The 14,423-nt window shown below is 37.8% G+C and overlaps 1 protein-coding gene across 2 annotated transcripts in view; it reads right to left on the bottom strand.

Moving 5' to 3' along the window:
- The window catches only part of LOC105059261 (lysine-specific demethylase JMJ13), a 51,617-nt gene that overhangs the window by 15,169 nt on the left and 22,025 nt on the right, over window positions 1–14,423 (bottom strand). The window contains exons 2-5 of one of the 2 annotated variants that reach the window (XM_029260268.2): window positions 11,623–11,755; window positions 11,377–11,547; window positions 10,239–10,395; window positions 9,941–10,160 (exon numbers count right to left, since the gene is read on the bottom strand). In XM_029260268.2, coding sequence (XP_029116101.1) covers window positions 9,941–10,160; window positions 10,239–10,395; window positions 11,377–11,547; window positions 11,623–11,755 — 681 coding nt within the window. Of the gene's footprint in view, window positions 1–9,940; window positions 10,161–10,238; window positions 10,396–11,376; window positions 11,756–14,423 lie in introns of both variants that reach the window. The other variant, XM_010942494.3, reaches the window with a different exon arrangement.

Here is a 14,423-nt window from a genome sequence, read left to right as displayed (position 1 = left end):
TTGTAGTACATAAGCTGCATATCGAATCTTTTCTTCATCAAAACACTCTTGGACAGCGAAAGCCTTCTCCATCTCCATTATCCAGTTATCAGCCTCCAAAGGTTCGGTAGTTCCCTTGAAAGCTGGAGGAGCAAGCTTTTTAAATTCTGAAATGTTGTTCCGTTGTACTGGTTGCTCTCCATGTTGTGGTGGTGGATGCTGATGTTGTTGTGTATCTCGTTGTATCTGCTGTTGTTCAAACATTTGCTGCTGCATTTGTTGTTGCGCTTGTACCATCCTGATTAGGGTCTGCATTAACTGAGCCATATCTGGTTCTTGACGTGCTCTCGAAGTACTCCCATTAGGATCTACAACTCCCTCCTCCTGAGGGGTGCCACTGGTCAGATGGGGAGTGCTACCATCCCGTGGTTGTGATGTCTCTCTTGCAATTCCTTGAGTAGTTCTTGTCATTCTACGGGGAGGCATGGTAACCTTGTGGTAGTAAAACCTTATTAGATTCATTGATCTATTTGTTAGGATGGGTTTATTATGATGCTCAAACTCTAACGTCCCAATATTCCTAATGTCTACCCACCTACACTCATATATGTTAAATTCTATGTGTCATAATTTATCCACTTATGCTCTGATACTATATTAATTGTCACGCCCCCGACCCGAGATTGTGAATCGAGGGTCGCGGCAACCGCCGCATACTCATGAAAAACTCTCTCCATAAGCATGCAAGGCATCTCATCACGATATCAATGCATCGCAGCGGAATAAATTCAAATAATTATTATTCAACTATAATTCAAGTAATTAAATCAAATGTCTTACATCTAATAAAATTTTTTCGCTAAAAATAATAAAAACAATAGATATAAGTTCAATGAAGTTGACAATGCTAAATCTCGCCTCTAAAAACTCTGTCCCAATATTTCTTCCCACGCTCGAAATTAATTATCTAAATCTGAAAAATAGAAAGAAAAGTAATGAGCTAGACAGCCCAGTAAGTAACAAGTATCTCTACCAGATATTCAGATATTATTTAATTTTCAAGAACAATGCTGCAAATAACATAAAAATATATTTAATGCTAATTTAATGCAAATCCAATAATTTCAAATATTTACATATAATAAATCCGATTCGATTCAAAACACTCGAAACTCAACAGCCTTGACTATGACCAACGTTTAACCCCCATTGACGGAGTCCACAGAATACCAGCGCACAACCCCCACTGGCAGGGTCCAGAAATACCAGCGCACAACCCCCACTGGCAGGGTCCACAAATACCAGCGCACAACCCCCACTGACAGGGTCCACAAAGTACCAACGTATAATCCCCATTGACGGGGCCCACTGAAACATAGTTAGGCTGAGAACATAAATCCGATCTATATCAAAACACTTAGTACCACAATATATATCATAATCTTTCACTAAACATGTGCATAAATCGATATACCATAACATTTCAAAAGCACTTTTCTTTCAAAACATAATTTCATAAATCATGCATAATTTCAGAGAATAATTATTTATTTTCAGAATAAATATGGAATATCTCGAGAAGATGATTCATTACTTACCTTTCACGGAGCACTGAATGAACGGATCGACTAACTTCTAGGAGATTCTTCCGTGCCTATTATCCAAAATTATATTTTTACATTAATTTTAATTCAAAATTAAATCTAACAAATCCCAAAATTTAAAATCTCGCTTAAAATCAGACTCGTCTCTAAACTCGATCAGAATCATCAGATGAGACCTCCCACAACGCTAATCCTAGAGGAATAACTTTAGAGAGAGAGGAATCCATCAAGAGAGAGAAATATCCTAGAGAGAGAAAATTCTAGAGAGAGAAAATAGAGAGAGAAAGTTCAATTCCAGAGAGAGAAAGTCAGGGTTCAGACTGAAAGAAGAGAGAGAAGAGAGAGAAACTCTCTCTCTCATCAATTTCAATTTTTATTTATTTATTTATTTATTTACTTATATATATATATACATATATATATATATTTATTTATTTACTTACTTATTTGTTCATATATATATATATAAATATATATATATATATATATTTTATTATTATTTTATTATTATTATTTTCTTTTTTTTCTTCTTTTCTTTTCTTCTTTTTCTTCTTTTTTTTTTCTTTCCTTTTCTTTTTTTTTCTTCTTTTTCTTTTTCTTCTTTTTCTTCTTTTCTTTTTCTTTTTCTTTTCTTTTTCTTCTTCTTCTTCTTCTTCTTTTTCCTTGGTTCCTTCCAGGCCGAACAGGGGACGGTGGGTGTTCTCCGACCTTGACCGGCCGTTCGGGCCACGGCCACCGCGGCGGAGGCCGGCGGCCGACGGGAATCACTCCCCCGATCACGGAGGGTGGCCGGCGATCAATTCCGATCGCCGGCGCCGGAAACTTCAAGGAAAAGAGACCCAAAAACAGAGGTCCCTTTCCCGACCGGAAATCGGCGACTTTTGTCGCCGGCAGTCGCGCACAATTGCACGGGGAGGAAGAAGAAGAAAGAGGAGAAGAAGAGGGGAACTTACCTTAACCTCCGGTGACCTCGCCGGCGAGAAAACACGGCGAGAACCCGAACGATATCCGCGGCTTCGATTTGAGAAAAACGGAGAGAAAGAGAGAGGGAGGAGGTCGATCTTCAGTCTAAAGGGAAAGGGGTCTTCTTATAGAGAGTCCTAGGACTCCGAAGGGTCCTAGGATTCCTGATTTCCATGGGTTTCGCCGGAGAAGAAGACTCCTACCGGGAGTCTTCTTCCCGGTTGCTCTGTTTTTTTTTTTTTTTTTGGCTTTGATCTGCTGGCTGGGCTGGGCTTGGTTGGGCTATCACATTCTTCACCCCTAAAAAAAAATTTCGTCCTCGAAATTTTTCATACCTGTCACCATTGTATTGGAAGCCTGTGGATTCTGTTGAGTAAGCGCATAAACTCTTCCCTGGGTTTTAGAAATCTGTCCGCCACCCTTATGTTGTCCTTCATGAGTTCTTTGGCCAACTTGATTTTCTATATTTAGCGGGCAGCTAACAATTTTATGATCCATCTGACCACATTTGAAACAAGCACCTGTATTCCAGTAGCAATCCTTGTCTGCATGATTTTTGCCACATCTGGAGCACTGCTTATCATCAATCTGTTGAGTCTTATTGTCTACTGTTCCCTTGGCTGATCTTTTGATATTTTTATTATTCTGCCCTTGTATATCATTTGATCTTGCTCTCTTTCTTTGCCTTCTTTCCCTTTCCATGCGTTCTGCATTGACTTCCCTTTCAATTATCAGTGCTTTGTTTACCACATCTGCATAAGTTGTCAATTCATATGGAACCACTTGTTTTCGAATTTCAGTTCTCAGTCCCATCTCAAACTTGTGAACACGTTCTTGCTCACCATCCACTAATCTCGGAGCAAATTTTGCTAACTCTGTAAATTTTGCTTCATATTCAGTCACACTCATACCCTTTTGCTTCAAATAAATAAACTCTTGCTCTTTCTGGATCCTTATACTCCGAAGAAAATACTGATCATAGAATGCAATCCGAAATCTTTCCCAGGTAAGTATTTCGCCGTCTTGTTCATGCTTGCGCTGTAGTCGCTGACACCAATTGTATGCTTCTCTTTGTAGTACATAAGCTGCATATCGAATCTTTTCTTCATCAAGACACTCTTGGACAGCGAAAGCCTTCTCCATCTCCATTATCCAGTTATCAGCCTCCAAAGGTTCGGTAGTTCCCTTGAAAGCTGGAGGAGCAAGCTTTTTAAATTCTGAAATGTTGTTCCGTTGTACTGGTTGCTCTCCATGTTGTGGTGGTGGATGCTGATGTTGTTGTGTATCTCGTTGTATCTGCTGTTGTTCAAACATTTGCTGCTGCATTTGTTGTTGCGCTTGTACCATCCTGATTAGGGTCTGCATTAACTGAGCCATATCTGGTTCTTGACGTGCTCTCGAAGTACTCCCATTAGGATCTACAACTCCCTCCTCCTGAGGGGTGCCACTAGTCAGATGGGGAGTGCTACCATCCCGTGGTTGTGATGTCTCTCTTGCAATTCCTTGAGTAGTTCTTGTCATTCTACGGGGAGGCATGATAACCTTGTGGTAGTAAAACCTTATTAGATTCATTGATCTATTTGTTAGGATGGATTTATTATGATGCTCATACTCTAACGTCCCAATATTCCTAATGTCTACCCACCTACACTCATATATGTTAAATTCTATGTGTCATAATTTATCCACTTATGCTCTGATACCATATTAATTGTCACGCCCCCGACCCGAGATTGTGAATCGAGGGTCGCGGCAACCGCCGCATACTCATGAAGAACTCTCTCCATAAGCATGCAAGGCATCTCATCACGATATCAATGCATCGCAGCGGAATAAATTCAAATAATTATTATTCAACTATAATTCAAGTAATTAAATCAAATGTCTTACATCTAATAAAATTTTTTCGCTAAAAATAATAAAACAATAGATCTAAGTTCAATGAAGTTGACAATGCTAAATCTCGCCTCTAAAAGCTCTGTCCCAATATTTCTTCCCACGCTTGAAATTAATTATCTAAATCTGAAAAATAGAAAGAAAAGTAATGAGCTAGACAGCCCAGTAAGTAACAAGTATCTCTACCAGATATTCAGATATTATTTAATTTTCAAGAACAATGCTGCAAATAACATAAAAATATATTTAATGCTGATTTAATGCAAATCCAATAATTTCAAATATTTACATATAATAAATCCGATTCGATTCAAAACACTCGAAACTCAACAGCCTTGACTATGACCAACGTTTAACCCCCATTGACGGGGTCCACAGAATACCAGCGCACAACCTCCACTGGCAGGGTCCAGAAATACCAGCGCACAACCCCCACTGGCAGGGTTCACAAATACCAGCGCACAACCCCCACTGACAGGGTCCACAAAGTACCAACGTATAATCCCCATTGGCGGGGCCCACTGAAACATAGTTAGGCTGAGAGCATAAATCTGATCTATATCAAAACACTTAGTACCACAATATATATCATAATCTTTCACTAAACATGTGCATAAATCGATATACCATAACATTTCAAAAGCACTTTTCTTTCAAAACATAATTTCATAAATCATGCATAATTTCAGAGAATAATTATTTATTTTCAGAATAAATATGGAATATCTCGAGAAGATGATTCATTACTTACCTTTCACGGAGCACTGAATGAACGGATCGACTAACTTCTAGGAGATTCTTCCGTGCCTATTATCCAAAATTATATTTTTACATTAATTTTAATTCAAAATTAAATCTAACAAATCCCAAAATTTAAAATCTCGCTTAAAATCAGACTCGTCTCTAAACTCGATCAGAATCATCAGATGAGACCTCCCACTACGCTAATCCTAGAGGAATAACTTTAGAGAGAGAGGAATCCATCAAGAGAGAGAAATATCCTAGAGAGAGAAAATTCTAGAAAGAGAAAATAGAGAGAGAAAGTTCAATTCCAGAGAGAGAAAGTCAGGGTTCAGACTGAGAGAAGAGAGAGAAACTCTCTCTCTCATCAATTTCAATTATTTATTTATTTATTTATTTATTTACTTATATATATATATACATATATATATTTTTATTATTTACTTACTTATTTGTTCATATATATATATATATAAATATATATATATATATATTTTATTATTATTTTTATTATTATTATTTTCTTTTTTTTCTTCTTTTCTTTTTCTTCTTTTTCTTCTTTTTTTTTTCTTTCCTTTTCTTTTTTTTCTTCTTTTTCTTTTTCTTCTTTTCTTTTTCTTTTTCTTTTCTTTTTCTTCTTCTTCTTCTTCTTTTTCCTTGGTTCCTTCCAGGCCGAACAGGGGACGGTGGGGTTCTCCGACCTTGACCGGCCGTTCGGGCCACGGCCACCGCGGCTGAGGCCGGCGGCCGACGGGAATCACTCCCCCGATCACGGAGGAGGGTAGCCGGCGATCAATTCCGATCGCCGGCGCCGGAAACTTCAAGGAAAAGAGACCCAAAAACAGAGGTCCCTTTCCCGACCGGAAATCGGCGACTTTTGTCGCTGGCAGTCGCGCACAATTGCACGGGGAGGAAGAAGAAGAAAGAGGAGAAGAAGAGGGGAACTTACCTTAACCTCCGGTGACCTCGCCGGCGAGAAAACACGGCGAGAACCCGAACGATATCCGCGGCTTCGATTTGAGAAAAACGGAGAGAAAGAGAGAGGGAGGAGGTCGATCTTCAGTCTAAAGGGGAAGGGGTCTTCTTATAGAGAGTCCTAGGACTCCGAAGGGTCCTAGGATTCCTGATTTCCATGGGTTTCGCCGGAGAAGAAGACTCCTACCGGGAGTCTTCTTCCCGGTTGCTCTGTTTTTTTTTTTTTTTTGGCTTTGATCTGCTGGCTGGGCTGGGCTTGGTTGGGCTATCACATGATCTTTAAGATCTTTCTGAATCCAATTAAGAGGATAGGAACATGGATAAGGCTTGATCTACAACCCTAGCTTTTGAACTAGATTTTCAAAGATGAGGTTCCTCACTTCTTCTGGCTTCTAGGATCTAAAAATTGCCTCAATGATGCTCTGCTTCATCTAGATCTTCAAACGAAAGAGTTTCTCTAATGCCTCTAGATCTACCTCAGTTGCTGGCTCATATTTCCTCACCATTAAGCTCAATTTGAGTTTGCTTACTCGAGTTTCGGCAGCTCAACTTCTACAGCATTAAGGACTACCTTCCCCTTCTTAAAATCATCATCCTTTGACTTTTTTCACTTCGGCTGCAATTTGGGATAAAGATTCCAACACTTCTTAATGTATCTAAGGTTATAATAATCGCAGTACTTTTTCTGAGTCGTGTTGACATGCTTTTTGCCCTGCTTCCCTTTCTGACCTGAATTTCCACCACTTTTCCTAAATTTGTTGCCCTTTTTGCCTTCTCTAGGTTGATTCTTCTCTTCAATCCCTATGGTTTTCACACTGACTTCGTTAATCTCTTCAACTTTGAAAAATTTTAGCTTCTTTCGAATGCTCTTATGGAGACCTCCGATGTACTTCATAAAGACTGCATGATCGTCAATGGAGATTTTGAGTGACATTGCTTGCTTGTGAAACTCGATGGTGTAGTTATAGATAGATTGATTGTACTTCTGCCATAAGTATTGCCACTTGATACACCGACCCTCATGGCCAATTGAGTAGAACTACTGAATTAGGCTCTTAAATTTACTCGACATCAAATTAAAAACATCATTGTTCCTCATGTAAAAATTCCACTAAGTAAGAGCATAGCTAAAAAGCTTAAAATGCAGAAAAGCTATGTTCTGGATACTAAAGTATCCATAGATAGTAAAGGTTCATCTCCAAACATAGGAGATAGCTTTGCAATAGGATTGTTGGTGCTGGAGCTTAGGCTGAAGATATCGGCAATCCGAAATCGATCTTGATAAGTTAGGCAGTCTTCTCCTCTAGATGTGTGCGACACCTTCATCTCACCATCCATCAAGAAAAAACTAACAGCCATACTCATATTTGCTCTTCGATGTACTTGAAGCATAGATAGGTCTTATTTTGATTGCTTGTATTGCTTGCATGTCTGGATCATGAACTAAGGCCCTCATAGACATAGAGGATTGATACTCTAATACTAACTTGATTTAATTGAAAAGAAAGAAGACTTCCTTCGACCTGCTCAACTCGAATATCTCAAAAAAAAAATAGAAGATGGAAGAATGTCAAAAATAGGACTCAAATCCCTTTTTCTTTCATTAATTCTCAACCCTCATAAATTAAATTACGCAACCCCAATTTATAATACTAGTGAGGTCTTTCCTTTCATAATTTGAGTAAAGATTCCTCTTCTAGTTTGAATAGGATTAGATCTCAAAAAAAGACTAAAATAAATAATCATGAAAAAATACTAAAATTCTATGAGATAGATCTCGACTTCTACATCAACTTTGCCTGCTATTGCTCTACCAAATTCTTCAAGGATTGAAAGATAACATCTAATCAAAATTTTTCCCAAAAAGTAAAGTTTCAATTTGACTAGCTCGTTTCAGAGCCCAAACAAGGGAATTTGGCTTGTTCAACCTCTTAGAAGGTTGGCCTAAAGTTATAGATCTCTAAAAGATATCTGATTTCAAAAAAAAAAAAAGGATCATCTCAGTTGGGCATCGTAGAATCAAGTTATGGTTTCTTAGAGGTTGGCATGTGACTTTGCTTTCTGATATGATGAATCTTGCTCATGGATCCTTTCCAGCTAGATCCGTAATAGTCAAAATGATCTATATCAAATATGAGGATCATCTTGGCTCAAACCTGCACAAACTTTAGATCACCGAGTTAAGAAGAAAACAAAATAAGATAGGGATAACGGACAAGGCTAGCCAAGTGGCGGTGCTCGAGATCCCAAATTTGATCAGATCTGAATGGCATCCAGCAAGACTAGAGGCAAGGGTCCGATCTGAGTAGGGACAACATAATCAAGGCCATTGATGGCCGGGTCCATTAAGGTCAAATGAAGATCGGCAGATAATGGGTTATCATGGGAAATCGAATGGTGGAGATGGATTAGGGAGAGGAGGGGGGAGAGAGAAAGAGAGGTGGAGAGAGAATGAAAGGGGTCCAGTGGGCTCACCTTTGAAAAATGGGAGGCGGAAGGGCTTTGGTTGTTCACTGGTTTCCAGCAAAGAGGAAGAGCAATGGAGGAAAATCGAGGGAGTAATGAGGAAAAAAATAGAGGGAGCAATAGATACAAGCATTTTCGCAAGCCCTCGCTGGACGTTCCGAGATAACTCAACTGACTTGGGATCATCTCGGAGGTCCTGCCTCAAACATTACATATGGATGGTGGGGTTTTAGCCTCCCCAATCTTGCCATAGGAATCTCACTACTCAGCTAGCTTTTGAATCCCTCCTACTGGCAAGTATGCACTTGACTCAACTGAGTTAAGGCCAAGTTTGAGACTGGTTGAGGGTCAGTCGGATATCATAGTGTGAGTTTTCAGTAATATACAAAATATTGAAAAATATCAAACCCAGGATATATTGAACTATATTGAACCAACCAAATTCAGAATACCATATCAGATCGATCAGTTACCCGCATGATTGAAGGTATCAATTCAAAACGTAAGCATGGTAAGGCATTCGTAGGGAGATGGAGGAGAGAGAGGAAGAGAGAGAGAGATAGGGAGGGGCAGAGAGAGAGATAGGCCGAGAGAGGGAGAGAGAGAACAGGAGAGTGAGAGAGAGAGAGAGAGGGCTTAAAAGCCCTCTCGGCTCATTTATAGGGAGTTACCCTTGTTTTGTCTTAAAATAAAGGAAACCTAATTTTTCTTTTTTTCTATCGATTTCAAATTGACATTGTAGAAAAAAGTTCTGGTATATCCCGGAACAATAAGGCACGGACTCATACCATACCATGCCAGTTACTGAGCAATACAAGCCCCAATACCAGTTCGGCAAACCTTAATCAAATCAGACCAAATTTGCCAAAAAAAAAAACATATTATACTACACAATGCATAATCTACAATATGACTACTCAGCATTTCTAAACATGGTAGATGATTGTTTCAATCAAATGCATCTTAATTCATTTTGCTGGAAAACAAACAAAAGACAAGTGCCCAATCATATGACTAAATATCAATATAGTTAAGACTTAAGACATAATTTATAGTAAATTGGTTTTTGAAGCTCCATTGTCTATTTAAATGATTTTTGGACGGCATAATGTGTTTCAGATTAGACTGGTTTAATTTCCAGCACAACATTCTAAAACTCATGCAGAATAAGTATATGCTCATTTCAGCTTTCGCATTTTGACATATAAGGCCAAGCTTGAAAGATATCAATTTCAGCTCTGCATTATTTGAACAAGAAACCGAATTGTTCCTGATGGAATGTAAGACTGTTTAGAAGAAAGGAAAGATGAGAACACCTTCAAGTTCCACTTGCTTTTTCCAAGTTGATCACCAGGAGAAGACGAGAAGGCGCTCCCATCTATATCGCATGCATACTCCACTGACTCTGTCTTGCCATTAGCAATTTCATGCCAAAACTCCTCTTCCAAGTACTTAGCTGGTAGGCCTCCAGCACTAGAATAACGTCGAGAAAATAACTTGTTTGCCATCTTCTCAAACTCCCGAAATGTATAATTTCTGAGGGAAATGCAAGAAATCATACAACATAGAACTTGGAAGACCAATAGTCACACTTATACTGAGATAGTCACTCACCTTCCACTCATGAAAAAGGTGATTTTGTCATTTGTATCCCACTCAGCCAGGCGCAGAGGTTGTACTCTAGTAGTGAACCTAAATCCAGCTTTCTCCTTCATCAACACAACACCAGCAGGCACAGAAGCATTTAATGGGGAAATGATCTTACATATGCCTGAAACACAAATAGCAGCCTGCAGTTCTCAAAAAGATAAAGAAAGGATTTCCATGCTACATTGGATAAAGGACTGGTCTTCCGAGTCAAATAGGCCAGCAAAATAATAGTTTTTTTTTTTTTTTTAAGTTATATTGCATCAATGATGTGTGTCTTTTCCTTGCCAAAAAAAATGAAGTGACTTTTTCCAAAATGATGCTGCCACATCCAATATCCTATTGAAAAGTCAAAAATAATAAAAATTAAAAGAAAGAAAAAGAGGATAGATAATCCAGTGCGAATCAAAAATATTCATGGGTAAACCATGAATGAAGATACAATAAAGTGAAGAATGAAAACATAAAAATAAAAAAAGGAAATTATTTACTTTAATCTAATAGTAATAATTGTAACTCAACCTTCTGTAACTTTAAGGTAAACAATGAAAGTACAAAATTATTATTTCAAGAAAAGGGTCATCTTTAATATCCAAATTCCAATGCATCAGCTGCCATTACTCGTAACAGGATATGCAGCATTTTCGTGCAACATCATAGAACCCTTTTACACCACCGTGTATCATTCAATTCAATAATAAATAAACAAATAAAAATAAATAGAATGATTTTTGCCCTGCTCATACTAGTGGTAATATAGTAAATATATTGCATAAATGCGCCCATCTCATGAAAGCCAGAAATGGCCTTTTTTAAAAGAACAATAAAATTTTAAACAGGAGTGAGCACTTTATCAAAAAAACATGACATAAAAAGTCATTCCATATGCCATCATTCATGCTTAGGAAGAAAGAACAATATATATCTAATAAAATAAAGCATCCAATGAGGTTTCTCCAACTTATTTTCCAATCAGTCCATAATGGCATCAATTTTATCACATAAAAAACAGATCGTGACTGGTATATGATTGTAAACCATTAGTGAGCACAGTGTAACTTCACGTAATACTACCAACAAGAGAAACAAAAAATTTATGCCATACCAAATTTAGATGCCGTAGGAGCAATCTGTTGGAGATAAATTAAGGGATCCTCAAACTCCTCCTTTGTAGGACAGAACACAGGACATTCTGGAATCTTATCAATCCAGTCAAAATTTGACATGTCAAATTTTTCCACCTTATGCTTCACAAAAGCATCCTTCACAGGACCACCTGAGTGAGAAAATTCATCAGCATTTCTTTGCATTCCTGTCCAACATGATGCAGATGTTCTCAAAGCATCCCCACCACTTCTAGTCATCATGGTAGTGACGTTTGCCCCTTCAGGGCCTACAGACAACTTCAAACGTTGGAGCCGTTTACGTTTCAGAATTTCTAATCCATTTTTAACCTCTCTTGACAAGCAAGCCCTTCCCTCAACCTGTCAGAAAGGAGCAATGAAAATGAGATCAAAATCAAATGTCAAATGAATTACCAATATCACCTTAGTTGTTTCACCTGTAAGAAGAATTCATGAAAAACAAATAACTGAAACCAAAATTACAGTTTTTGTGGTGCTACTTTTATATATTATTTTGTCATATAACAAATGAAAATACAGCTTATGATGTCAGGAAATCAAGGATATGAAGCTCTAATACCTGAAGGAAAGGAAAGGGGAAAGATCTTTACAGTCTGATGGGGTTGAGGTCCTTTAGAATAGCAAAAGCTAAAAGTACACTTGCAGGAATTTTAAAAATCAGATTTCATTATATGAAAATTGAACTAGAAAGGGACCGTTTCCTGGAAACTAGGCTTGGAATGAAAATGGCTACATGAGGTAAGGTAAGACTCCAGGGCAATTTCAGGTCTTAATGGATGTTTCGTGGGAAAATAGGCTAAAACTCAGGTTACAGATGAACCATAAAGGAGGATGAGAAGATAAAAGAAAGGGTAAGAGTAGAGGAGATTAGTGCATGCTTTTGTAAGTTAAAACAAGGGATTGAGTGCATATATAGCACATTTCATAAAATATACAGGTAACAAAAACAAGCTTTCCTAGAGGAAAGATAGGTGACTTTGTGCTCATTTTAAAATCTTGATTACAAGTTAAGCTTTCTGCACCTTTGGCAGCTGGGCATGTTATATTAACCACCTTGGGTTTTAACATTGAGTATTGAAGCTAGCCGAACACCTAGAACTAGTTTGCATAATAGAAGGAAAACAGAGATGCTATGAAAAAAAGAGGGCTAAAACTACCATCATCAATGTATAAGGCTGCCAAGAGCACCACAAATAGACATGTCATATGGAAAGACTATAAAAACATGTCCAAAGTGAGATCCATCATTGGAAATGACTACCTAGACTAAAGCCAGAGGAGACACATTGAGCAAGTCAATCATAGAACATTCTAATCTACTTTAGTACTAGAGAAGGCTATTGCCTTCAAATAGGCATTTAAAGCATATTCATCTGGGCCTTTATTGATCATGGTGCAAGTTTCTACATGTTATATTTTCAGCAAACAGAAGGTCTACAATGATGTACCATGTCTAGTATTATCACTTTATTTCAGACAGCCCAGCTGTCTAAGAAGTTATCTAAAGAGTAGAACCAAGCAAAGCTCCATTGACATGTCAGCCATACAAGATAGAATGTTGCTCACTTCCTGGGAAATGAGAAATAACAGGGGGAGGAAAAGGAAAAAAAAAAAAAAAAAGAATATATATATATATATATATATATATATATATATATATTCAAGACCCTAATGAACTCCTTAACAGATTCCTGCCTAAAAAATAAAATATTTGTTTAAAAACCCCACTGAACATAGAGCAGAGAAGCGTGTAACATTCCACACCTTTAAAACCACCCTTGTCCTTAGGGTTGAACACTTGGGAAATACACTTAAAGATTGCAGTAGCATTCCTTAGAGGATCTATCACTATCATGTGAGTCCATTGAGCCAACGGCTTAGTGAATCTTTGATTGCTCCAGTATTTGACAAACAGTCTATAAGGGATTGGACATGAATTATTCTAGAATATTAGATTTTAAAAAATTAGTTAATTCTAAAATGTAGCATTTTTGGAGACATAAATAGACTATCATGAAAAGATTGCAAAATAAACACCTGTGCAATGTGCAATGTGTCATACAGGTCTCATGCTGTTATAAAATGAGAATAGTGAGATCTGCTAATCTTTTGAAATCAACTCATGCCATCAAGTGCCAACCAAGAGATTAGAGGTGATGTATTGCATTTTTATAGTAATTATTATTATTAGTTTTTAATGATTTTGATGAAATTGGTATCATAATTAACTAAATAAATATAAGAACCTAATATGTTTTATGTCAATTGCGGGTAATTGAGCCAGGTCACACCTAATTGGGCTTAACCATGTTTTAAAGATCAAATTAAGTGAAATTGGTTGAGTCCGATTCAGCAGGGTTTGTCATCCGGAGTCATCAGGTCTTGCATCAAAATCAGAGTCCATCTCAAAGCAGAATAACCAAATCAAGATATCAATGGACCCCACACCTTATCCTTTTTGGCATCATCAGCCAGAAAAGAAACTAGAGGTGCAGGAAATAAATCAAGTAGTTAATCTCTCCTATCTAGTCAACCAATCTAAATTCTGGATATTTTGGTGTGAGGACCCCTAAAAGGCAAGCTACAGGACTCCAAATTGAGCAAGATTAGATCCTACAGAATTTTGAGAGAAGCAAGAAAGGAACATAATTTACAGAATTGAATTTGGATTCCAGATGAGGTGGCTCCAGTAGGTTGAAGTTGGTAACAATGTTGGACACAACAAGAAACACCCGATACACCCAGATTCTTCTTAGTGTTTCTTGGCACAAAGATCTGATATGGCAACCGATTTTGGGTGGCAAAGAGCTATCTTGGAAAGAATTAAATGGAAGAAAAATCAGAGTCCAAACTAATTCTGCATGAGGAGCAAACTGAGAAAGAATTGGAACCAATTCTTGGAAAACTTGATTTGGATAGCCGAAACCTTACCTTGTTTTGCAGATTTTGTGGACCCAGAAAGGAAGAAATTCTTCTCCTCTAATTAACCATGCCTCCTTTCCTTCTT

This window comes from Elaeis guineensis, chromosome 16 (assembly GCF_000442705.2).
Source record: "Elaeis guineensis isolate ETL-2024a chromosome 16, EG11, whole genome shotgun sequence".
NCBI lineage: Eukaryota > Viridiplantae > Streptophyta > Magnoliopsida > Arecales > Arecaceae > Elaeis > Elaeis guineensis.
Note: the sequence above shows the minus strand (reverse complement) of the source record. Positions and strands in the feature narration are given on the sequence as shown.